The 23,123-nt window shown below is 42.8% G+C and overlaps 1 protein-coding gene across 6 annotated transcripts in view; it reads left to right on the top strand.

Annotated features, from left to right (window-relative positions):
* AATK (apoptosis associated tyrosine kinase) overlaps positions 1 to 23,123 on the top strand; it is a 391,342-nt gene that overhangs the window by 349,665 nt on the left and 18,554 nt on the right. For all 6 annotated transcript variants that reach the window (XM_085617405.1, XM_085617404.1, XM_085617407.1 and 3 more), the window contains 5 exons: positions 9,472 to 9,556; positions 10,536 to 10,657; positions 11,681 to 11,830; positions 12,941 to 16,415; positions 19,676 to 19,808. In XM_085617405.1, the coding sequence (XP_085473531.1) occupies positions 9,472 to 9,556; positions 10,536 to 10,657; positions 11,681 to 11,830; positions 12,941 to 16,415; positions 19,676 to 19,808 (3,965 nt within the window). The remainder of the gene's footprint in view (positions 1 to 9,471; positions 9,557 to 10,535; positions 10,658 to 11,680; positions 11,831 to 12,940; positions 16,416 to 19,675; positions 19,809 to 23,123) is intronic.

Genomic DNA, 23,123 nt, shown 5'->3' on the forward strand with positions numbered 1-23,123 from the left:
CTTCATCATTAAGTTAGCTCCTCATTTAAATTTTCTCTCATTTAAAAGCATGCAGAAACATTTTGCTCTCATGTTCCAATATTGAGTTGACAAGGACTTTTATTTTAGATTTAAATACATCAGTGCTTCAGTTCTTCACCTTTGTGCCCAGGGTCATAAATCTGACTCCACCACTCCTCGCTATCAGGCCCTGCATCTGCAGCCTGAAGATAATCATGTAAAATAAACACTGCATCTGCAGCCTGAAGATAATCATGTAAAATAAACACAGCGTTCCCTTAACCTTAAAATAAAAATGTGACTTTGTACTTATTTAAAAATGAACTCAAGGGTGTGAGCTACTGGTAGCTCGTGATCTACTGGTTGGAGACACCTGCCCCAGAGTTTGTTGGAGGGAAATAACTTCATATTTTATACTCGGGTACAACTAACCATTCCATATGAAGCTCACAGCATTGGAATTTCTTCTCCCCATCACAAACATCATGATAAAGGTGGTCCTATCTAGTCTCAAGAAATATACAGTTGTTTGTGATTCTTGATAAGGAGCCTGCTCAAAAGAAGCTTTTTCTAGGAATCCATTTCCTTGATTATTTTCAAATGAAAGCTATTCTCCAGATTGTAAACTTTCCAGGATCATATAGATCTCTTGTTTCTCTTAGACAAGAAGAACTCTACCCTTCAGCCCCTTTTCTTCTCATCACTATCTACTGTTGTCTTTTTTCCTTTCTGTATTGCTCTTCCTATACCCCGGAAACCCCTCTTCCCCCACCTAGTCCTGTCTATACCTAGTATACCTCTACCCTTGCCTAAAACCTAGTCCCCATATCGTAGTACCTCTACCACCAGCTATATATTTTAGTATCTCTACAACATCGAATATCTTTGTTTTTCCACTTCAATCTATATCCTAATACCTCTGCCCCATTCTATACTGTAGTGCATCTATCACTACCTACACCCTGGTACCTCAGTCTGTCCCTACCTATATCCTTGTGTTTCTACCTCTAGTCTTGCCTCTGTTCTACTCTGCCCCTACTTATACTTTTGTACCTTTACCTCTTCCGTAGCAGCTCCAATCCTGCATATAGCTAGTACCTCTACCTTAATACCATTATGTCTACCTATGCCATAGTACCTCAACCTGTCTTTACCCTAATACTATTACCCCATATTTACCATTTTACTGCTTCCCATACCCTCATACCTCAGCCCCAAATTCTACTTCAACCTAGAGCCTCTACCCTATGCCCTCATACCTCTCCCCCTAACTACATACTCAATTACAGGTTTCCATCCCAAGTACCTCGTCCCCTACCTAAACTCAAGTATTTGATCTCTTCCTATACCCTAGTACTTTGACTTCGTGCCCCCACAATTTCTGCTTCTTTCTCTTCCTATAGTTTTCCTTTTTTTCCTTTCCTTATCATAAAATATTTCGGAAAAAGGGGTTTCCTCTGATTGTAAATTAATCAAAATGGAGTTTCCCATACCTTGGAATTTACGCTGTTCTCCTTCAATTTGATTTTTTCAAAATTGGCTATAGATGTCTCAAGAAAGGATGTGAATATAAGGGCTTCCTTCCGAAAAGGTGTAAATGCAGCTATTCTGAGTATTTCCTGCCGTACAAGAAAGGGCATGTTTTGAGGCGTGACTCCAGTTCAGTTGACAGACTTCTAACCTGGCAATGCTTCGTTGAAAATTGATTTTTTTTTTCTTTCTTTCAACTCTTTCTCACCCGGTCTTCTTTCAGTTGCTACACTCTCTTTAAATTCAGTGTTCTTATCTCAGTGCCATGAAGCCCCCTAGTGATTGCACTTCATGAATAAATGCGTTAAATAAATAGGAACATTTGCATCAAGAAACAGAAACTCAAGATTCTTACTTTGGCTCACATTTTACAAGCCTTGCAAATTCGAAGCAGGATGATGCCATTAAAACTTCAGGATAGTTAGTTGAAAGTGCCCCAGAAAATGCCTCATAACTTTAGTAAATGGAGAAGCATTTTCAATTTACACCAGTTCTGTTCAGCCTCTCCTCAGTGACCACAGTTTGTGAATTGGATGTTAGTTGTAGTTTCTCACCTTGAAGGACAATACGTTCATGTCTGCCATTACCGCATCACTAAGTTAATCAAAGCAGAGAGGTCTGAGAAGGCAGCAGATCACCTATTATAGTTTTCCTTGTATATATAAAAGTCTTTCCTGGTTTGTGCTGTTACAAAACACTCAATTCATAGAAGTACTTTTGGGTGCAGTAGCAGAGAATGAGGAGTTACATGGAGCAATCGGACCCAGGATTATCAATTCTCCAGGTAATTCTTTATTTCGTATTGGACCTTAAGGGTCTGGATCGCAGTAGGCTGAATTTACCCTACCCAAATTGTTACCAGTACCCCTGGTATCGATACCATTATCCCTGCTGTCTTGTCTGTGGCGTCATGTTTCCTCCTGATGCAAATTTGACCTTTATAAAACCCATCTGGAAATACAAGCCAATGCTTATAAACATCCGGGTTAGAGCCATATGCTACACATTTTAATATAAAATAAATCTAAGCATATCAGTGGTATCCGCTCTTGAATATAATTCACTTTCTCCTGATAAGGGAAAATCTTTTTGGCCAAGGCGCGCAGAGAGGTTTTGGCTCCTTCCAGCATCTAAAATCTCAGAGTGAAAGTAAACAAATCAGAAATGTTGCTGCAGAGCTCATTATTCCAGTTGGACCGGTAGCTGCTGATACTGCCCACAACACATCATTTTAGTGTCCATGCATAATTAGGACCTAAGAAGAAACAAAATGCCAACTTTTTAAATCCTTTCTGAAGTTCATCAATTTGGATATAATTCACAAGAGCTTAATAAAAAAGTAGCCATGCAGTGAACAAACAAGCCAAACAATTAATTCAGGAAGTAGAGGGATACCATAGAGGAATAAGCGTAGGCAGTGCCAGTAAGTCGGGCCTGTAACTTAAAGTGCCTCCTTGCACACATACATAAATTCATACACCCACTTATTCATTCTTACATTTATTCACTTTTCCATCCCCAAGAAAACAAACACATAAGCTTGACATATAAATGACACTTTAAACTTATTAGTCATATGCTTGCAATACAAAAGTAAAATTCAAGCTAGCAACATGCTGCTGTCTTGTGATGGTATAGTACATAGTATACTATTGTTTTAAATTTTCGTTTTAGCTGTCTTTTTTAGAAGCAATATGTTGGCCATCTATGAGCAGGAAAAACCCATGTTTATTTAGTTAATCTGTGCGATTCCATGTAACAAAATACCAGTCTACAGTCTTCAACACACTGTTAACATCAATCTACCCTTTAATGCTTCTGGGCTTTAATAATTGCATTCACAATAAGTAAACCAGACCTACAACCTTTGTTGTAATTTTCATAATACATGCCAGCCCTATGGCATCTGTCATAACTGTTCCCAAGGAACCAATCAAGCTTAAAGCCGTTATCAATGGCTTGTCACATAACCAACTGAGACATCCCGTATTGCACATATGGCAACAGTCAGGTACGCAGTGAATACATTGCTACTTTATACAAAATTACAGTTTGGAAAACACTATACAGTCCTTCTGAAAAGGGTCTATCAAGGAGTGTCACATTGCTAATCTTCAACTCCTACTGTTTGTCAAAAGGTAGGAACAACACTAAAACCCTTGCCTACAACAGTAATCTGTGAGAATGCATGTAATAAAATATCTGTGCACAGCCTTTACCATAGAGTAAAGACATTCCACCCAACTGTCTATTTTCTCTAGTAAATGCTTTTCACAAGAGGCTTACTGCCTTTGTGATAACTTTTCATAATAAACATTTCAGACCTATGGAATCTGAAATACATTTTACCAAAGAGCCTATCAGGCCTGTTGGTGTTATAATTGACTTGTCACCATAAGCAACTCAGGCCTACTAAACCCAGCATACACTTTCTCACAAGGCAACCTTTTGGTGTACAGTCAGAAATGTATAAATATACAAACAATAGCAGTTGGCAAGAAAATACTCAAAGAAGGATTATCAAAGTAATAGTCTTTTAGGCGCAGGGTTTACCAGAGGAGGAAACCAACACAAACAATCTTGCCTACTACAGTAATCGGTGAGAATCCATATAATGCAGTGCCAATCTTTAGGCTTTAACACACTGCAATAATCCACCATTAAGGAGCTATTGACTTTTACATATGATTTTTACAATACATAAAGCAACCCTACTTTGTTTTACATTTTCAAAATGAGAAAAGATGTGCCTCTGACACAACTTTTTCCAATGAACCAATTAAGTATATAGTCTTTATAACTGGTTTGTCACCATACCCAGGTCAGGCCTGCTATATTTCACATATGTTTTCCTACAAGGCAGTTGTCCATAAAAAATCATAGAATTGCAAATATTTACTAAATTCCAGTTGACCAAAACAATATACAACACTTTCCAAAACAGCAGAATACGGATTGTCAATGTGCATATCTTCTATCCTGAGGGTTTGTCACAAACAACGAACTCCAAAACTCTTCCCTAATATAGAAACCTGTAATAAAATGCCGGACTACAAGTTTTAAGTCAGTGTAGTGACAATCCATCATGATAGTCCTATTGGATTTAACATACTTTTTTTCACAATAAATAAATGAGGCCTACTGCATTTATCATAACTTTTCATGACAAAACAAACCATGCCAATATCCAATGACTTATCACCATGACTAATGCAGTTCTGCTGTATTGAGCATAAGCATTCCCGCAAGGCAAAAAGTACAATTCAAGCACTCTCAAGTGAAAGCATGTAATTTCATCCTAAAGTCTGTACTCAAGGAAATCAACATTTGGCAGAGCCAAAGTTCCTCTCTCAGTTGTCATAAACTTACTAGTGTACAAAATTGCAGTTGGCAAAACACTATACATCCCTTCCTAAAATGATGTAACAAGATATCTCAACGTACACATCTTCTACCGCTAGAGTTTGTTACAGGGTCTAACCCGCATCAGAACCCTTGCAGAGTACTGTAATGCAAGAAATTCTCTGAAACAAAATGCCTGTCTACATGCTTTAACAAAATGTGATGACAATCCACCCTTAAACACATATTGACTTGAACATATGCTTTTCACGATAAATAAGGCAGACCTACTGCCTTTGTCTTAACTTTTCATAATAAGCAGGTGAGGCTGTTAACTTCAGTGAGTAAAGTAGGGTGTTACAAGTTCTTGGTTAAATTTCTATCGACAAGCTTTTATTCTGAAAAAGTAGTTCTAAGGGTTTGCTCTTCCTTTTGTCTAAAAGGTGTTTGAGTTTCATCTCACGTAGATAATTGCTCTATCTGCGTTCTGCTCGCCCCCATATTCTTCTAAAGTGGAGGAGCACCTCCTTCATCTCACTTATAGGAGGGCGATTAGTTCTGATGTAGAGAGAACGAAGAATATGATGTTGACAGTCAGCTCATTATGGGATATACTGGTGCTATAAAAAGGCAAATCCGCAATAAAAGGTGTAATTTCTAGATGGATCATGTTTTACATTAAAATGTGTTATGGCCTGGCTCTTAGTGACAACCCAGGAGGGACCAGGGGCCCACTCTAGATGTGTTAAGGCAATTAATTTTACCCATGTAGGAGGTGCCCCTTCCTAAAATTCCAGTCTGGTCATAAGGCTATGTGTTTCCCAAAAAATGTATAGCCTTGATTGTGATGTGACAAATGAGTCTCAATATGGCTAAGGGCTTTTGAAACACTTTTTGATGTTAAAAATAATAACAATGCACATGCATCTCTCAAACTCTTCTCATCTTCTGAATTCTGCTATGCGAGTCTTTCAAGATGAGCTATCTGCTGCAAGAGGTGTCTATTAGAAAAACACGTTACTAAACTCTAATAGTACTTTTTCAGATGGATATAATATCTTGTCACACATTCCTCTTCGGTTTCCAAAAGTATTATCTATTTCATTGTTTCCTCTGATCTTGCTTCCGTCTTTTTTGGCAGAGTAGAAATCACTCCTTAGGGACATTCCTTTATGGACACACAATGTCACTTCCTGTTGTGACGTCTGACGGATCTGTGGCCTGTGTCGCAGCAGAGCCATCAGTCGCCAGTGTGTGAGCCACTTCAGATATGTTTTAGATACATTCAGGTGCTCGACTGTGTGCATCAGAAAAGTCCCTTACCATGTTCTTCCGATGCTGGGAGGGTCACTGGGGTTTGTGCTTTTTGAAATTGACTTTCCATTTGTAGCATAAGCAAATGGCCAAAGCTAACCATGCAAAGTGGAACTCATTCTTCTGATCTCATGAGGTTGTTGGTAAATAGCACTTCCTACTTTTGATATATAACAATTATTAGATAAGGTATCATTGGGTTAGTGTTTCCGCTAACTTTTTGCCTTCAGACCTCCTGTTTTTGCTGACTTTGTTTTTTATGACCTTAGGACTCCACACACTTTGCCACTGCTAACCAGTGCTAAAGTGCTTGTGGTCTCTCTTTAAAACATGTAAGATTGGCTTATACCCAATTGGTATATTTGATTTACTTCTAAGTCCCTAGTAAAGTGGCACTACCTGTGCCCAGGGTCTGTAAATTAAATGCTACTAGTGGCCTGCAGCACTGACTGTGACACCCACTTAAGTAGCACTTTAAACATGCTTCAAGCCTGCTTTTGCAGCCTCTGTGTGTGCAGTTGTAAACTGCTATTTCGACCTGCCAAAGTAAACATTTTGCCAGGCCCAAACCTTCCTTTTTAATACACATAAGGCACCCCTAGGGTAGGCCCAGAGCGCAGGGTGCAATGCATTTAAGAAGTGGGACATGTACTTTTACGTTTTACATATCCCAGTAGTGGAAAACTCTTAAATTCGTTTTTCACTACTGTAATGCCTACTTTTCCTATAGGTTAATATTGGAGTTACCTTATTACATTTTTATAAGTGTAATTTCCAAATGGGAAGTGGCAACTCGTTCATGTCTGTTGTCTCTAAAATCACAATTTAAAATCCAAATTTTTGGTGAATTTGGATTTTAAATTGTAATTCTGAAAATGCCACCTTTCATAAAGTTTGAAATAATGGGAGGCTGGGCCCTAAACAGCCACCTTGGGCCTCTGTCAAAGTACAAAAATGACTGGGTGTAGCGGACAGTTTGGCTTTGTGTATTCCTCCTAGACAACCACACACAACGGGGAGCCTAGGTGTGACTGAATGGGCCATCACTGGCAGGATGGGAGGAAAGAGCTGGGCCCAGCCACACTTGCACTTGAATAGATTGTGTCCAGGCTCTACACAAAGAGTAGCCTACCCTCTGTAGGTAGTCTGGAGCCAGGGCCAGAAAGGCAGGGTATCTGTGCCCTTCAAAGGCATGCCTCAAGACGCTTCTCAACACTCAAAGGTACAACTCTGTATAAATTCAGGACCTCAGACACCAACTCTACACCTCTGGACCTGTGGATACTCTGCCAGGAAAAAGGACTGCTGTGCTCCTGGAAGGACTACCACTCTGCTGAACTGCTGCTCTGAAGGAACTGCTGCCCTACTGTACTGACATAATGTCTGCTGCCTCTTGCCTGGGGAAGGAGAAGTAGACCTGAAATTTCATCTTGACCCTAGGACACCAGAGTGGCTCCAAGGCCTAGTCTGCTGACCTGATCTGAGACTTTAGGACATAAAAGGCTCCCCTATATCCTGCACAAACACCTGGACTCAGCTACAGCGAATTGCTGACCTGGAAGTGGTGCCTCTCAGATCCTGGACCCTTGGTGTGGCTCAAGGGCCCTGAAATCAAGATTTTGGGCTCTTTGCAACCGCAAACAGGCCCACATGCACCAAGACCTCGTTGTTTGCACCGCAAAGCTACGTCAGCCTGACTCTTCACACTGCAGCATCAACCACTCACTGGGACTGCCAATGCAAAGCTCCAGTAATTCCCACCCGCGATGCCGGCCGCCGATTCGCCGACAGCCTTTTGTGATGCTCTCCCTGCACCTCACAGCCCTCTTTAACGCAACGAGAAACTTGTCCTTCCGTTGAGATGGTAAGCTTCATTGTGGTCGGCCTGAACGTGTGACTTTGACCCGTTCCAGCAAAACCAGATTTCCCTAGTTGGCACTTTATGCTTTTCGGCTCTATTTTACACTTTAATTTTTAAAAACTCATAACTCCAGTTTGAGAGATTGGATTTTTGTCATCTTGATCTTCTTGTATTTATTGAAATCAACTCCAGTTTTCTAACATGGTATGAAATAGTGCTTTCTGTCTTTCAGGTCTTCTTGTTGTGTGTTATTGTCCTCCTGGGTTCTTAATCCCCAAGAGGATAACGACACTCCTACTGCGATTTACCTAGTGGGGCTTGGTTTTAATTGCAAGTAGTATGAGAAAAGTTACACACTGAAATCTTGAGTACAGTGGAGTAAAACAAAGATAGGGCATATATTTATAGTTTGTAAGACATAATGGAAATAATCACAGTACAGACGATAATCGAAGATGCCAGACTTGGGATAGGATTCTGGTGGATGGGTTAGCCCAAATACATCTGGAAATATTTTTTGGGGATCTTCTTTTCAATAGAAACGCTAGTGAATGTACAGAACAAAAACCAAGAAGTAGAGGTCGCAATACATACTGATTAAGAGTTAGCTTAAGTGGCCATACCACTAGGTGGCGTCAGACGCCTTGCTGTGTTCTTTTCCTGGATCACATAATTTTTTATATTTAAAAACAGGTCTTCTGGCGCCTGACAAAAATAGAGCCCCACGCCCCCTCCCTACCCCACCTCTACCCCCTTAAGCTTTTGCCCCGGGCCTCGCAAAGACTTCTGACAGTTTGGGATGGGCCTGGTGGTGCATATCGTCTCTAGTCAAGGCTTTTCATATGAAATCGTGATTCTCACTTTAGACCTGACCAGGATGAATATTGATAAATTACTTAATGTCCATTTTTCGTGCAAGGGCGTGAGCAGATGGACCCAAAGTTTTTTAAATTTTTCCAAACTGAGGGGGTCTTTCAGTACCTTAGCTCGTCGGTGCGTGTGAGCATTGCATGTCTGCTGTCATGTTCTTTATTTCCATTTTTCTTTGTCTGTTGTTGTGTGCCGCTTGTCTCTTACCTTGCCTCTCTGTTATTACTCGCTACCACTTGATTTGCTTTCATGTTCCTCTCTCGTTCGTCTTTTCCTCTTCTGTCCTGTCTCCAGCAGTAGAGATTGGTCTCAGCTGTAAACTATATTCTTCTGCAACACCTTTATATTTTCAAAGTGTTCTATTAAAAAGGTTTAGTTTTTTAAACTTCCATGGGAAGAAAGGCTGTGCTGGCCTACTTGGATCTGGCTATGAGGCTCATAGGCTATACACAGATCTGTGCTAGTGGAGCGACCTCAGCAGCATCCATACAAAATGTAAGGTCTGGGATTGAGCGTGGTTTCTAACCACTCTTACCCGATTTTCCCTTGTGCAGCGATCTTGCCTTGCGGAACTGCCTCCTCACTGCTGACCTGACCGTCAAAATAGGTGACTACGGGCTGTCCCAGTGCAAGTTCAAGGTAAGTGGCAGTCACTCACATGTGGCCATGTGCTGGGCTAGGGGGTTTCTCCAGTGTCTTACTCAGCATGAATACCACCATTAAACAAACCTCTTAAACCATAACATCTTTCAATTCACCCAGACGTCTGATAGGGTGACACCTCTAAGTGAACAAAAAGATTGCTAGGCAACAGTGCTCGTGGTTTTTTCTTGCACACCTTTTGGGCATTATAAATTGTAAAATTAACTTGGTCCGAATGCAAGATTTTTTTTTTAAAAAGGCAGCTGCACACCGCTTTGTGTGTAATACAAATATTTGTAGTGGAAGGTTATTGACAGTTGCAATTTCTCTTCTTTTTCTCATTCAGTTTATTTATTATCTTCCAAAACAACTGGCACGTGTTTCATCCACTTAGCCTTTCTCAGGGCTCTACGTGCATCTTCATGGCATGTTGAGCTACGATTCTCTGAGAATCTTACTCTTAAGTCATGTTCTTACCTTGCAGTCAATTAAAGCTGGAGGAGTCATCCTTGGCCACAGTAACGTCACTGGTAGATTAAAGAGGTTGTTCAGATGGTCAAGGTGACTGCTATGTTTCTGCGTCAACTGCAAAGTTCTCAGAAGGCTGATCCATCTGGGACACAGAAGGCACTCTCTTAAAATACCAAATAGATTGGCATTTTGTCAGCTGCATCACAGATTGAAAAGCATTCTGCAAAAATGCATGCCCCACGCATGCAGTGTCGAACACCAAAGAGGCTTGTTTTTAAGAACAATTAAAGAGAATTAAGTGGACCCTTCTAGGGAATTGAGGATGGGGCAGGAAGAAGAAATTAAATCAGTTTTGTGTGATTCATATTCTGTTAGTATTTTTTATATTTGAGGGTGGAATAGGGGATTGCTGAGCCTTGTATGTCTTTCACATTGGCCTGTCGTACCTAGCGGTGATGACGGGATGGCATGGCTTTTCCTGACACTGACTATGTGAACCTGGCAGGAGGATTATTTTGTGACGGCAGACCAGCTGTGGGTGCCCTTGCGCTGGACGGCACCTGAACTGATCGATGAGGTCCATGGTAACCTGCTGGTGGTGGATCAGACCAAGGCCAGCAACATCTGGTAAGTAAGCCCTGTGTCCCCCTTGGGGTAGTGTCTGCACTGATAGAAATTAGTGATGGTTTAATTGGTTGGAATTCGAGAGACTGATTGGGGTTGACGAGTCAGGCTTTGTGCAGGAAGACTTCCCTCGTACAGCTGTCAGTACACCGCAACCCTGGCCTGCAGCTCCCCCTCTGCAGTTCCAGTACCCAGACCCCTCCGCAGCTCTGCCAATACACTTGAGTCCTGACATGCAGCTTTCTTTGCCATGTGAGGTTTAGATCAACACGCAGTACGGCCTAAACATTACCTGCAGCACAATGCATATTGTACCACAGTCGTCCTCAGTATCCCCTGCGGGAAGGCTCAACTCAGCCAATCCAAATTAACCTTGCCCTGCAATATCCTCGCTATTCCAGAACTAGCGCTTCGGAGGCAGCTTTTCTTCACCTCAACTGCACCGTAACCTTGACGCCCCCTTCTACTTCCCCAGTGGTCACAGGTCCATCTGAGATCCGCACACAGCTGTGGCATTCCACCCCAATCCTGACCCCCAGCACCATACTGCTTCATTACTGAGACCCCTTTACAGCTCATTCATTGCACCTTAATCCTGAGCCGCAGTTCCCCAAGCCCTGCTGCCACCGATCTGAGACTCGCACAAAGTGCTGCCATTGCACCTCAGTCCTCACTTACAGTCCCATCTACAGGAGACACAGCTCTGCCAATGCAGCTTATCCCTGACCTGCTTAACTCACCACTATTCCTGTAAAGGAGCCTACAACACAACTCTGCTCCTGCACTTTAGTCCTGCCCTGCAGCCCCACAGCTATTCCAGGCCTGATACCTTACCCAGTACACCCACTGCTGACCAAGCCATACCTGCAGCTTCCTTCCTAACCTGCCCTGTGCCCCCTCCGCTGCACCAGTTTGGCGACTATGCTGCCTCAACCATTCAGTTGTTCTCCCCACCGCGTTTGTGTTGCCCAATGCTACCCTGCCTGTGTGTGCTGCTGATCTGCATGCTTTCCTCCTCCTGCACAGGTCTTTGGGAGTGACTGTCTGGGAGCTGTTTGAGTTAGGAAGCCAGCCCTACCACCATTACTCTGACAAACAGGTGCTCACCTACGCCATCAAGGAGGAGCAGCTCAAACTGCCTAAGCCCCAGATGACGCTTTCGCTCTCTGACCGCTGGTGAGCAATGTCGGCCATTCATAACGCGACAAAGAATCACAACGGGGTTTGGTTGAAAGTAGGACTCTCACATTCGCTCACTGGGGCTGTTTAGTTTATGTTTAAAAGAGGCACTAGCCAGTCAATGTTTTTATCTTTATTATTCTCTGGACAAGGAGATGTGGAGAATCTTTGGTGAGCACCATCTTGGAAAGCTTCATTGTGCTTTGTCTTTAAGCTTTGATGTCATCTTGCCCCACCTCTGGGGTCTCCTGCAGCTGCTACTGCTGCAGTCAGCAGGCCTTCATGTGGTAAGCTTCTTTAGGCAGCAAGATGCTAGCTTAGATAACATCACCGATTGTCCACCCTGCCGAATGCAACTCCAGAAGAATGTATCAGGGAGGGTCTTTTGAAAGTGTCCATGAGGACATGTTGAAAGTGCTGGGGGTTTAGATATTTTCTGAGATATACCTAATGTAGAATACAGTATGCTTTTCATAGACTCTTATGTCTGTGACCTTCCCTTCTCCAAAGTTGGTGATTTAGCATAGAAAGAGTTATGCTATAGTTCCGGCAACAAGAACACATAAGAGTCGCCTGTAATGGCATAGCTGAATTTAATATGTGACTTTAATGCATATGGAATGTGCAGGGTTGAGAGCACTGATGCGTGGCATCCTCCGAAGCTGTGCAAACCACTCGTTATGCTCAAAGGTGCAAGCTTCCGATCAATGCTATTTTCTCACACTAATACATGCTTCTCATACCTTCCTTGGAGCATTACCCATCTGCCTAGCAATACAGTCGGGAGCTGCCCACCTACAGTTCAGACTCCAGTCCCTTTCAAGCCTCGACCTTGCTGTCTAGCTTGGAAATGTTTTGTGCCACTTGGTGGATTTGTGGGAGAAAATATAGTAATGGAGGGACATAGTTTTTAAGAACAGACAGTAAAAGGGTGAAAAGGGAATTGCCTCCAAGTATGGATCACAGGGGGACCTTAAGTGAGTTTCCAAGAATAAGGGTATAAGTCCTATTTTTATACGAGACACAGAGCAAATGCGCAGTGTGTTAATTATTCAGTAGATCATTGTGTATTTCTCTAGCTAACCCTGTCCCCCTCTTTCACTGCAGGTATGAGGTGATGCAGTTCTGTTGGCTGCAAGCTGAACAGCGCCCCACTGCAGAAGAGGTGCACCTGCTTCTTTCATACCTGTGCGTGAAGGGCACAACGGAGGCAGAGGAGGAGTTTGAAAAGCGTTGGGATTCCCTCAAGCCACACTCCAGTGCTAGCCATCGCAGCACGCGGGTCTCCTCCTTCCCACTGCTGGCTCACTTCTCTGGTGACGCCTTTCACACTGATGGTGACGACATCCTGACGGTGACTGAGACAAGTCAAGGCCTCAACTTTGAATACAAGTGGGAGCCCTCCAAGCCAGACCACTTCCAGGCAGTAGGTGGCAACTTGAGCCCTGGCAATACACACTACCAGGACATTTACTGTTCAGCCACCTCTTCTGGAAGGCTCAGCCTGGGGGTCTCACCCTCTTGCTATGAACGTAAACCTGACTGCCAGAGGACTCCTGGGGTGGTGCCTGTCCTCAGTGCCCACAGCCCATCAGTGAGTAGTGAGTATTACATCCGTATTGAGGAGCCATCCGACTGCCACGCTGACTTGGACTATACCATGTGCTCCTACAGCCCCGAGTACAATCGCCTCTCTCCCAACAAGGAGCTGGGCTGGTCAAGAAAGGAAGAGCGAAGGGACCTCTATGATTCCAGTAACAGTCCTAGTGTTTTCTTGACTATGGAGCCCTTGCTGGGTCAGGACCCACCACCCAGCGATACTTGGGAAAACTCAGACTTCTACCCAGCCTCTAAGCACAAAAGCAAAGCCATAACATATTATGAGCAGACCCCATCTGATGGGGCCGATCAGTGTTTATTGGAAGATGACTGCGAGGTGCAGGATGAATGGAAATCATCCGGCTGCAAGAAGACTGCTTTTGAGGACCCCCTCGGAATGTCCCCTACCTTGAATTATTCCCACAGGATCAAGAGCTGTTCAAATAGCTATGAAGATCAGCGTGATTCAGCCTTTGCCGAAAGGTTGATGGAGCTCACCAGGCAGAAACTGTCTGTCAGTAGGCATCATGTCAAAAGCCCCATGGTTGAATCTGTCATTGTGGAGTTAGAGGATGAAGGGATATGCGAAAACCTGGTGCCTAGTGATGAAAGATGTCAGAGGGACCAGTTCACAGAGGAAGCTCAGAGCCCTTGCTGGAGCTCCAACTGCTCCTCCAATAATAACATTAGCAACTGCTGCCCACCCCAGCCACCTGATGACAGCATCGGTGCGGATGCTTGGTGCAACCAGCGCACCACCCACTGCAGAGGAGCAGTTACGGAGCCCTTCGGTCCTGAATCTTGGCAGAACACCGATTTGGGGGATGCACTTTGGGAGAGCGATGTCTCTTCTACAAAGGTTCATCGGACTTCTGAGGAGGGGTGTGTCCAAGAAGAATGTTTGGAAGGGCGTTGGAAGTCTGACATAACCAGCATCCCAGGCAAAGAGGATGACTTGCCATGTCTGGGATCCAATGGCAGAGAGCAGCATTGGAATCCATCTGTTTCACCGGACTTGGATTCAGAGGCACTTGGTCCTCTACTTGGCACCTTTTCCCAAGAAACTGCAAACAGTGATTGTTCGATCACGAGGAAGCTTGATGCTAAAGAGGATGACGGAGTATGTGCTGCACTGATGCAAATACCGAACACCGAGACCCAAAACGCTGGCCTGGTTAGATCTCCTGACACAAATGAAGTCACCTGTACTCCTTGGGACACAGAGCCACAGCTTTCTAGCAATGTGGCAATCCTATCTGACGTGATGGAACATTCGGTTGTCAGCAACAGCGAAACCGGAATCCCCACCTCCCTTCCCACTACTCATAGCCATGTGCAAATAAAGGTTGAATTGGAACAGTCCGATGAAGCAGCGGCCAATAGCTACCAAGATCTGCCCTCAGAAATGTGCCAAATTCTCACTTATGAGCCAGATCCAACTTTATCTAGCATGAGCTTTAACGAGACTGACAATGGCAGTGATGATGATGACACCACTGAACTGACATCCGGCATTTTTATGGATTTTTCTTGCGACTACCCTGAGCGTGCCGATACTGCCCCTATATTCAAATCCTTACAGAAACAGGTGGGGACGCCAGACTCGTTGGAGTCCCTGGACATACCCTCTGTGGCCAGTTCTTGCGACGCTTACAGCCCCACTGTCTACAACCTATGTAACCAGCCCCGGGCACTGGATAGTGGCTATGACACTGAGAACTACGAGTCTCCAGAGTTTGTCCTGAAGGAACCCCATGAGACACGAGAGCCAGATGCAGCCTGCGAGGTCACAAAGTCATCCAGCAACTCTACTTTAGCTGACGTAGACGGTCCTGCAAGTGACATGCAGATGTCTTCTTCCTTCAGCAGTGAACTGCACGTCCTGGACGAGAAGAACCCTTACCGGGACTCTGCTTACTTTTCTGATTTCGATGCAGACACTGATAAATACTTAAAGGAAAAGGAGGACAAGGCTGTAGAACTAGAGTTCAGTGAAATAAAGGAAGAACCTCCTGCTCTTACAACTTTGAAACAAGGTTTGGATGAGCCACGCTCACCAGAAAGTGTGTTGGAAGTAATGGACCTTACATCTGACATTCCAGAAGATGCCACCACTGGAATGTCTTCCATTGGCCTATCAGATACTCCCTCTGTGGTAGACCTAAACGCTTTAGACAAAATTGACACCAAAATTCCACTTTCATCCACACTGACTGATGGAGATTTGGGAAAAGGAACCCTTCTAACACCAAGCACTGTGGCTAAGGCTGAATCTCTAGATGAAGGTCTGGGGATGGAATGCAACAAAGGTGTGTCTACTGCCCATGACCTGTTACCTGTGGGTACCACACATGGTCTGCCCTCAAGAACATTTCTTCTGACCTCCGTTGAGTTAAATCAAGAAGATAGATTCCTCAATGGACTGAAGGAGTTGAGTGTCCAGGGCCTAGATGGAATGGTGCTCGATGGAGGGAGCCTTGCAGAAGTGTGCAAGGATAAGACAAAGTTGGTTCCCAGTCAAAGGTTTAAAGTGAAGATAAGTACTTTAGATGGCCAGGATGTGGGGTCTTTGGAGAGCCGCCGTTCGCCTGAAGCAGAAGGGCGGGTGGTGTGGCCAGGGGACCCTGCTGCAGGCCAGCACCCCCAGATGTCGCTTGATGTCTCGTTGCTGCATGGCAAAAAGGAAACACGGCAAGGCCCTGTGGACCGACATGAAGAGGCTGATGAGGATGAGGAGGATACAGAGGACAGCGATGAGTCTGATGAAGAGCTCTGCTGCTATAACATCCAGGAGCCAAGTGAGGACAGTGAGGAGGAGCTGTCAGCAGCACCAGTCATCATTGCTGAGAGTCATAGTGCTAGGAACCTGCGCAGCCTCCTGAAGATTCCCAGCCTGGTGTCTCACACCTTTTGTGAAGACTTTGAGCGCAAGAAGAAGGCTGTGTCCTTTTTTGATGATGTCACAGTGTATCTTTTTGATCAGGTAAGCCTCACTCTCTTTAATAGATGTGAAGTGTAACTCAATGATCGGTTTCTGAAACTATTCTAGCATACTTGTTTTTTGTCAATGAGAGCCACCACCAAGCGTCCCCTACCAGAAAATGTTTGTAAGTCAATGGTGTCTTCTGTGTCTACTGGAATTGAGGACACTCAATCCCAGCGTTCGGGACCATTAGGGTTCTGGATGACTGAGTTTCCTGATCATTAGCGCTCTAGATCCCTAAGTGTGCAACAATTGACCAAAACAGTTGCTCCTGTGAGCAAGGCTTGTGTGCCAAAATTTGCCATTTAAATTTAAAAAGTTCTCTTATTTCTCACGGTAGTGATCCGAGTAAAGCAAGTCGTAGCAACCAGATCCGTATGAACATAAGTTTAATAGTATGTATTACTCCAGAATTAGCAGTACTGCCCATTCAAAGGTATACATTTATGCAATGCTAACACAAGCAAAAATGGTGCCCTTATTCTACTCTAGAGTTCCTCCAAGATTGGGTTCACCATATCTAGGGTCAGACAAATAGTTGTGGAACACAGGAGAATAATGACCCCCACCACATAGTGCAACTGAGATTTGATTAAAGCAAGTCAAGACATCCAGATGGCAACAATGACATAAGGAGGCTGCAAACTTATTATTGCATTATTTTGTATGTACAATATGGCTAGAGGTTTGCAACTATTTTTTGCCAGTAAAGTATTTCAAATTTCCAGATTTTATTTGACCATTTGCAAAGTTTCCCAGTTTACCGGCAGAGTGTTTTTTTTTTTTTTTTTTTTGGCATGGTGAGTCTCTTTTCATCACATGACGAGATACATTTCACATTAGTCAGTCCCATATAAGGCAGATCATGCATGCAGATTTTTTCTCGACATGTTTTTCTTGTTCTCAGCTCTTCTATGCACAACGCCAAATGTTTGCAGATTTTTTTGTCTACTGGTGTAGGTTTTCGAGATAGAAAGGCAATTCACAGCTGAAGAACACAAGGGGCCTAATTCTAACATTCTGGTATTTGGGTGCGGTAAAACTACCCTGGAAAATATTGATTTTTCTCAGTGTGATTTTACCTCCTCATTCTGAATTTTCCTGCTTCAAAAGAGGAAGAACCTGTGGTAGAGGAGTTTACTTTTTGATTACCAAAGTTTTTACTTTTTTGCATCAGTTTTCTCCATGCAGAATTACCGATCCACTCAGAATGTGAGCATAACAGTTTTCGGCAAAGTAACCATTTTCTTAGTATTAAACAATACTATAAATTGTTTATACGGTCACTATTTTCATGTGGAAGTTTCAAAGAAACTTTAGCAAAGTTCAAAAGTACTCCATAGACCTTGGCAAAGGTTGAAGAGAAATATGTACAACACTGATTATTTCCTAATTTCAATTTGATTTATAACATGGAGTCATTTACTCCACAAATTTAAATACTCTAGAATTATAATTACTTTCAAAAACGTTCTCTGCCATTCACAATCCAACTCTAAATATGGGGCAATATAATGTTCCCTTTTTGTGGTAAGGTGGTGATGTTAAATTTCTCAAGTTACGGAAATGTTACTTTGAGATCTGAAGTAAATGTTACCTTTTTGACTCAAGACTCATTTCGCACAGATATACTTGCTTTGGCGTGCATATTGAATAGGCAAGATCGATTGAATGTTGCGGATATATTCCTGCTGAGAAGGATTAGGTCCAACAGAAACTTGCTCTCCTTTGTTCTGGGAGCATGAGGGAGACTGTATTGAATGAGTAGGTCAACTGACCTCATTAGAACAAAAAAGATGTCAAGATTTTCAAATTAAAAAATAAAAAGACAAGTAAAAAAAAAACATTAAACCATTAAATTGAATTTGGAGTTGGCCTGTATGTACAGTAATGTTCAGTGAGTGTAATAAATGTTTGTATTTATAATAATGACAAACTGGGAATCCCAAAGTCAAATTAAATCCAAATCGGAAGAAAACCTCCAACTACAACCTAACACAGCATCAATAACGTTTATTAAAGGACAGTGGGCAAGTAAAACCCTAAGACCTTTAAAAGTTAAACATTGAGGTAAAGTTGAAGCAGAGGGATTGAGGAAGGACCGGGTATAACGACAAGGCACCAGGCAACTCAGTAGACACCTTTGGAGGATGGATGAAGTTGTTTTCCCTGGTGTAATTTCCTACCTTCCTCCTTTGTGTATGGGGCATTCAGACAGATGGAGTAGTGGGCTTAATGGTAGTGCTCCAATTGGTCTGTGTGGAAGGTTTGGGTCTCCTGCATTTGTCTATTACAGACAGGGGTCCCTTGAAGTTACGGCCTTCACTTAATCTGCCCTAGCAGATGGGCACTTTTCCAATCGGGACAAAGTAAGATTTATCAAGAATAGACCCTTCCCATATTTGGGAAGCCATCCAATTAGATGCCCCATCAAAGCCATCATGTAGCTTTAATCCTTTTTACTTTCTAGTCTTGAGCCAAACACAATTGTTGAAATTAGAGTCTTCCCTCTGGAGAAGCTCCTCTGCTGCTCAGATAAAGAAAGTGAATTAAAGAATCCCAGAGATCTAGTCATGATAGTAGAAGCGGATGGGCAGCAGATTACTTTCTCTGCAGAGCCCGTTGCCTATGCAAACAGTAACTACACTCTCAGTGACATGGATGCAGAAGGGTAGACTAAGAGACTACCTAGATAGTTGTTGCGGTCAAGAGAAACCATATCATTTTTATTAACGTGTATATTCTCCATACAGTTAATTTGTAGCTGTCCCCAGTTTCTTGCAGCAACTGTCAGCGAGCCTTCAAGGCAGATAATTTATATATAAGCCTGCCAACTTGTATTTTGGGGAAGGTTTGGGGACAGTGCATTGGTAGTTGGAAGTGGCCCGGATTGAACTTGGACATAGCACTATTTGCCGATGGCGGCCACTGACCTGATTTACATTGTGTATGTCAATTGTGATTGAGTAATGCAATAAAAATTGTTTTTGCAAAAAAAAAAAAAAAGCCTGCCAACTTGTAGGTATATTTGTTGTAAGTGAATGTTGAGGACAGAACAGAGTGTAAGGTTGAATTCTCACACTTGGGTTACATTTTTTCACATCCATATTCTTGCCATTTGTCTTTAAAGTGATTTGTTCTGTAATGTAGGTACTGGGTAAGCTAAGGGCCAAACAACACACGAGCACAGGGTGGTGGGCTTTAATAAAATATAGTATCTTAATACTCCATAAACCCAGAGTATGGGTCATCTTTTTCAGGAGAGCCCAACGAAAGACCTTGGAGAACAGGACTTCCCAGCAGTAACCGACTCATGCCCCATCGCTACCGACAGTCCCCTGGAGAGGCTTAACACTTCCGATGACTCCTCCGATGGGAACGTCTCCGAAGAAAGTGAGTATTGAAGGAAGGTGGGGTGCAAGGATCCTGGAGGTTGGAGGAAAGCCATGCGGATCCCCTATTTTTGATATTAGCAGTGTTCTCTGAAGATTGTCTACCATCACGACGAGCCTATCCGGGTGAAGTCTGGGTACAAGTTGTAGGGTCTTTGTCCTCTTAAGTATCTCTTCTGGTTCAACATGGCTCGTATCAAGGGTAGAATTTGTGGGCTCAGTCAAAAAAATTAGCTAAGCAGACCTTCCTAAAGTCCTAGTACATAAATGCACCACCATATGGCAGTATGCGGGTGTGCATACAACAAAGCAGACAGAGAATCCGGAGAACATTTCAATGCGAAAACATCAGCAGTCGTTCTGGGGATTTTTACTGGCATTATGCACTCCCATTTTTACTGGCAGTGGCATGCTCTGTGATACATGAACATATAGTGGTAGAAACATATATAAAGACATGCATACAAACAGACAAACATGAAATAATACAAGCATATATACAGCCCCTAGAGGATTTTGTGTGTCTTAATTTTCTGATAACATTTTGGGGTTCTGCCAATATGATGATAAATTAAAATACATATATACTTAGATATGTGCATGTATACCGTACTACAAGCATTCACATATCCATGGTGACAGTAGAAAAGACTTCCATTCTCTGCGAGCCTCCCAGTTTCTCTGCCTGTTCTAGAAATGGAACTGCCTATCCATTCTCTGTTTTTCCTCTAGCTCTTACCACCCTGTTAAGTTGCAAAGGGCCTGCCACCACCCGTTAGTGTGACCCTTGCCTTTACAGGGTGGTGCCTGTTACATCTATAATGTGCTGGTTCTGAAAGTTTGGAACCAGCACTCAGAGCGATTCCGGTGGTGTCAGTTGGTGACGATTCTTTGGGAAAACTGTTCACAAATGGATGCCCTTGTGTCTACGCTTCCTATTTTCTGTCATCTGATCTGATGTGGAGGGCAAATAGGAAATCAAGAAATTTGCTGCATACCAGAGGATGTGAAAAGACAGAGGAGCCATGGCCTTTCTGACTGCCCAGTTTCCCTGACCTCTCAGAGCTAGTGGCGGCCATTTTAGGAAACCAGCCCACCTCTGACAACACACTGGTTGTGCTCAAAATAGGCAGAGGCTACATGGCCCACAGGCTAGTTTAATAGATTCCAGGCCTATTCAGCTCCAGCACTGAGGTAAGGCAAAGATATATATATATATATATATATATATATATATATATATATATATATATATATATATATATATAATATATATATATATATATATATATATATATATATATATATATATATATATATATATATATATATATATATATATATATATATATATATATATATATATATATATATATATTTGACTTGCCTCTAACTTTGACATCGTTTGACCAATCGTCATGAAATTGTCCCAAAAAAGTGGCAAGGTAGGTTCTGGTTGTCATGGAAAGTTTGAGGGTGATCCGTGCAGTGGGGACCAACAGTGTGGGGTGTGAAATAAGGGTGCTTTGTAATGTTAATTCCCATTGGAACCTTTAGCTACATCTACAGCCAGAACCGCTGAACGGACTTACACCAATTTTGGCAGGGAGGTAGATGTTGGTTCAAGGAAGTGCCTTTTGCTTATTGGTGTAAATCCGTTCAGTAGTTTTTGAGAAATGTAAGTTTAAAATCTTAGTGATATCTCTAGCTGCGAAGTCTTTGCGAAGAAAGACGAGCTCGTGCAGGGAAAAGCACTGCTCTGATTGGCTGCCAACACTTCAATCAGGAAGTATTAGCAGCCATCTTGGGATTCGGGTTCCACGAGTCCCAAAAAATAAAAGTGATAATAAACAAAAGGGGGCAGGGTAGGAATATCCTGACACCCAAGCCATGGTCTTGGGGTCCCCGCCACGGCATAAAAGCATTAAAAAGGAATTATCCCTCCTGTTACCTCCAATAACTACCACACAGTAGGATTGCTGAGAAGTTGTCAGCGGCACGTCCCCTTTCTCCACCACTCTGCAAACGTGCCTCCTGGTGCACTATTAGTTGGGGGATGAAGTTCTCTTTGCTTCAGAGGACCCTTGGAATCGGTGGGTGTATGAGTGCCTGTATGGATGATTTAGTGGGTGCGTGACTGACTGTATAAGTGAGTGATTATACATGTCTCGGTGAATGTATGGCTGAGTGACTAGGTTGTGTGAATGTCTGAGAGGGTGTATGAGCGGTTGCGTGGGTGTGTGAGTGGGTCTGTGGATGACGTCATCAATTGTCATCAGTGATGTCACTGACCTTGTCATTGTTGATTTAATATGTGAGGTCATAAGTAGTGTATTGCGAGGGTGTAAGTTATAGTTCGCTCAAGTAACTATAACTGCTGAATTTTTTTGGTTTTGAGCATGTATAATCTGACCCTACCTATAACATCCCTCCACGTTTGCAGGGTAAAGCCACGGGCCACCACTCCTTTGCATTTATCCAGCCTGCATTATTAACTCCAAGTAATGACTGAAAACAGCCCAGTGTGTTTCGGAGCAAAAGGGTTCACACAGGTCCCATGCTTTCACTGTGCCTAGACTGAGGTCTGAGTGCACTAACTGCTGACCTGCTGAGAGCTGTATGATCTTATGATTTACACAGTACTTACAGTCTTTACAGCTACCAGAGGTGAAAAAGCCTTGTATGTTTGTCTTGTTTCCTGGTGGTTTCACAAGACTTTGGCAAAGTGTACCCGGCAGGGAGGTGTTTCTCCTAAAGGTGACTTAAGAGTTGTCTCCAATATGTTTGACTTGATGTTCATCAGTCTTCGGTACTTGCCAAAACTTATTTAAGCTGTTTCACCTCCCAGGCATGGATATATCATAGTAATTAGGTCTATATGAAGTAAATCTGCTTTGTTTTACTAACGAATCAGATCAGGTATATGTATTGTATTTTATTGTAATTGCATTTATATAGCCCTTACTACCCCTGAAAAGGCGCGAAGCGCTTTTTCGGCGAGTAGCACGCTACTCCAGAACCCATAAAGAATTAGTTTTGAATTAGTATAGTGAAATATGAAAGTAATTTGAGTGGTGGATAGGTTAGTCCGTTATTTGGATTCTGATGGATAGCGGAAGGATAGAAGAGAAAAAAAGGTTTGCATTTATATAGCACTTGTTAACCCTGATCGGGGGGCTAAAGCACTTTTTTTGGTGAGTAGCATGCTACTCCGGAACCCATAAAGGATTAGTGTTGAATTAGTATAGCGAAATATGAAAGTAATTTGAGTGGTGGATATGTTATTCAGTTATTTGGATAGAGAAGGGTAGTGGAG

This window comes from Triturus cristatus, chromosome 7 (assembly GCF_964204655.1).
Source record: "Triturus cristatus chromosome 7, aTriCri1.1, whole genome shotgun sequence".
Lineage (NCBI taxonomy): Eukaryota > Metazoa > Chordata > Amphibia > Caudata > Salamandridae > Triturus > Triturus cristatus.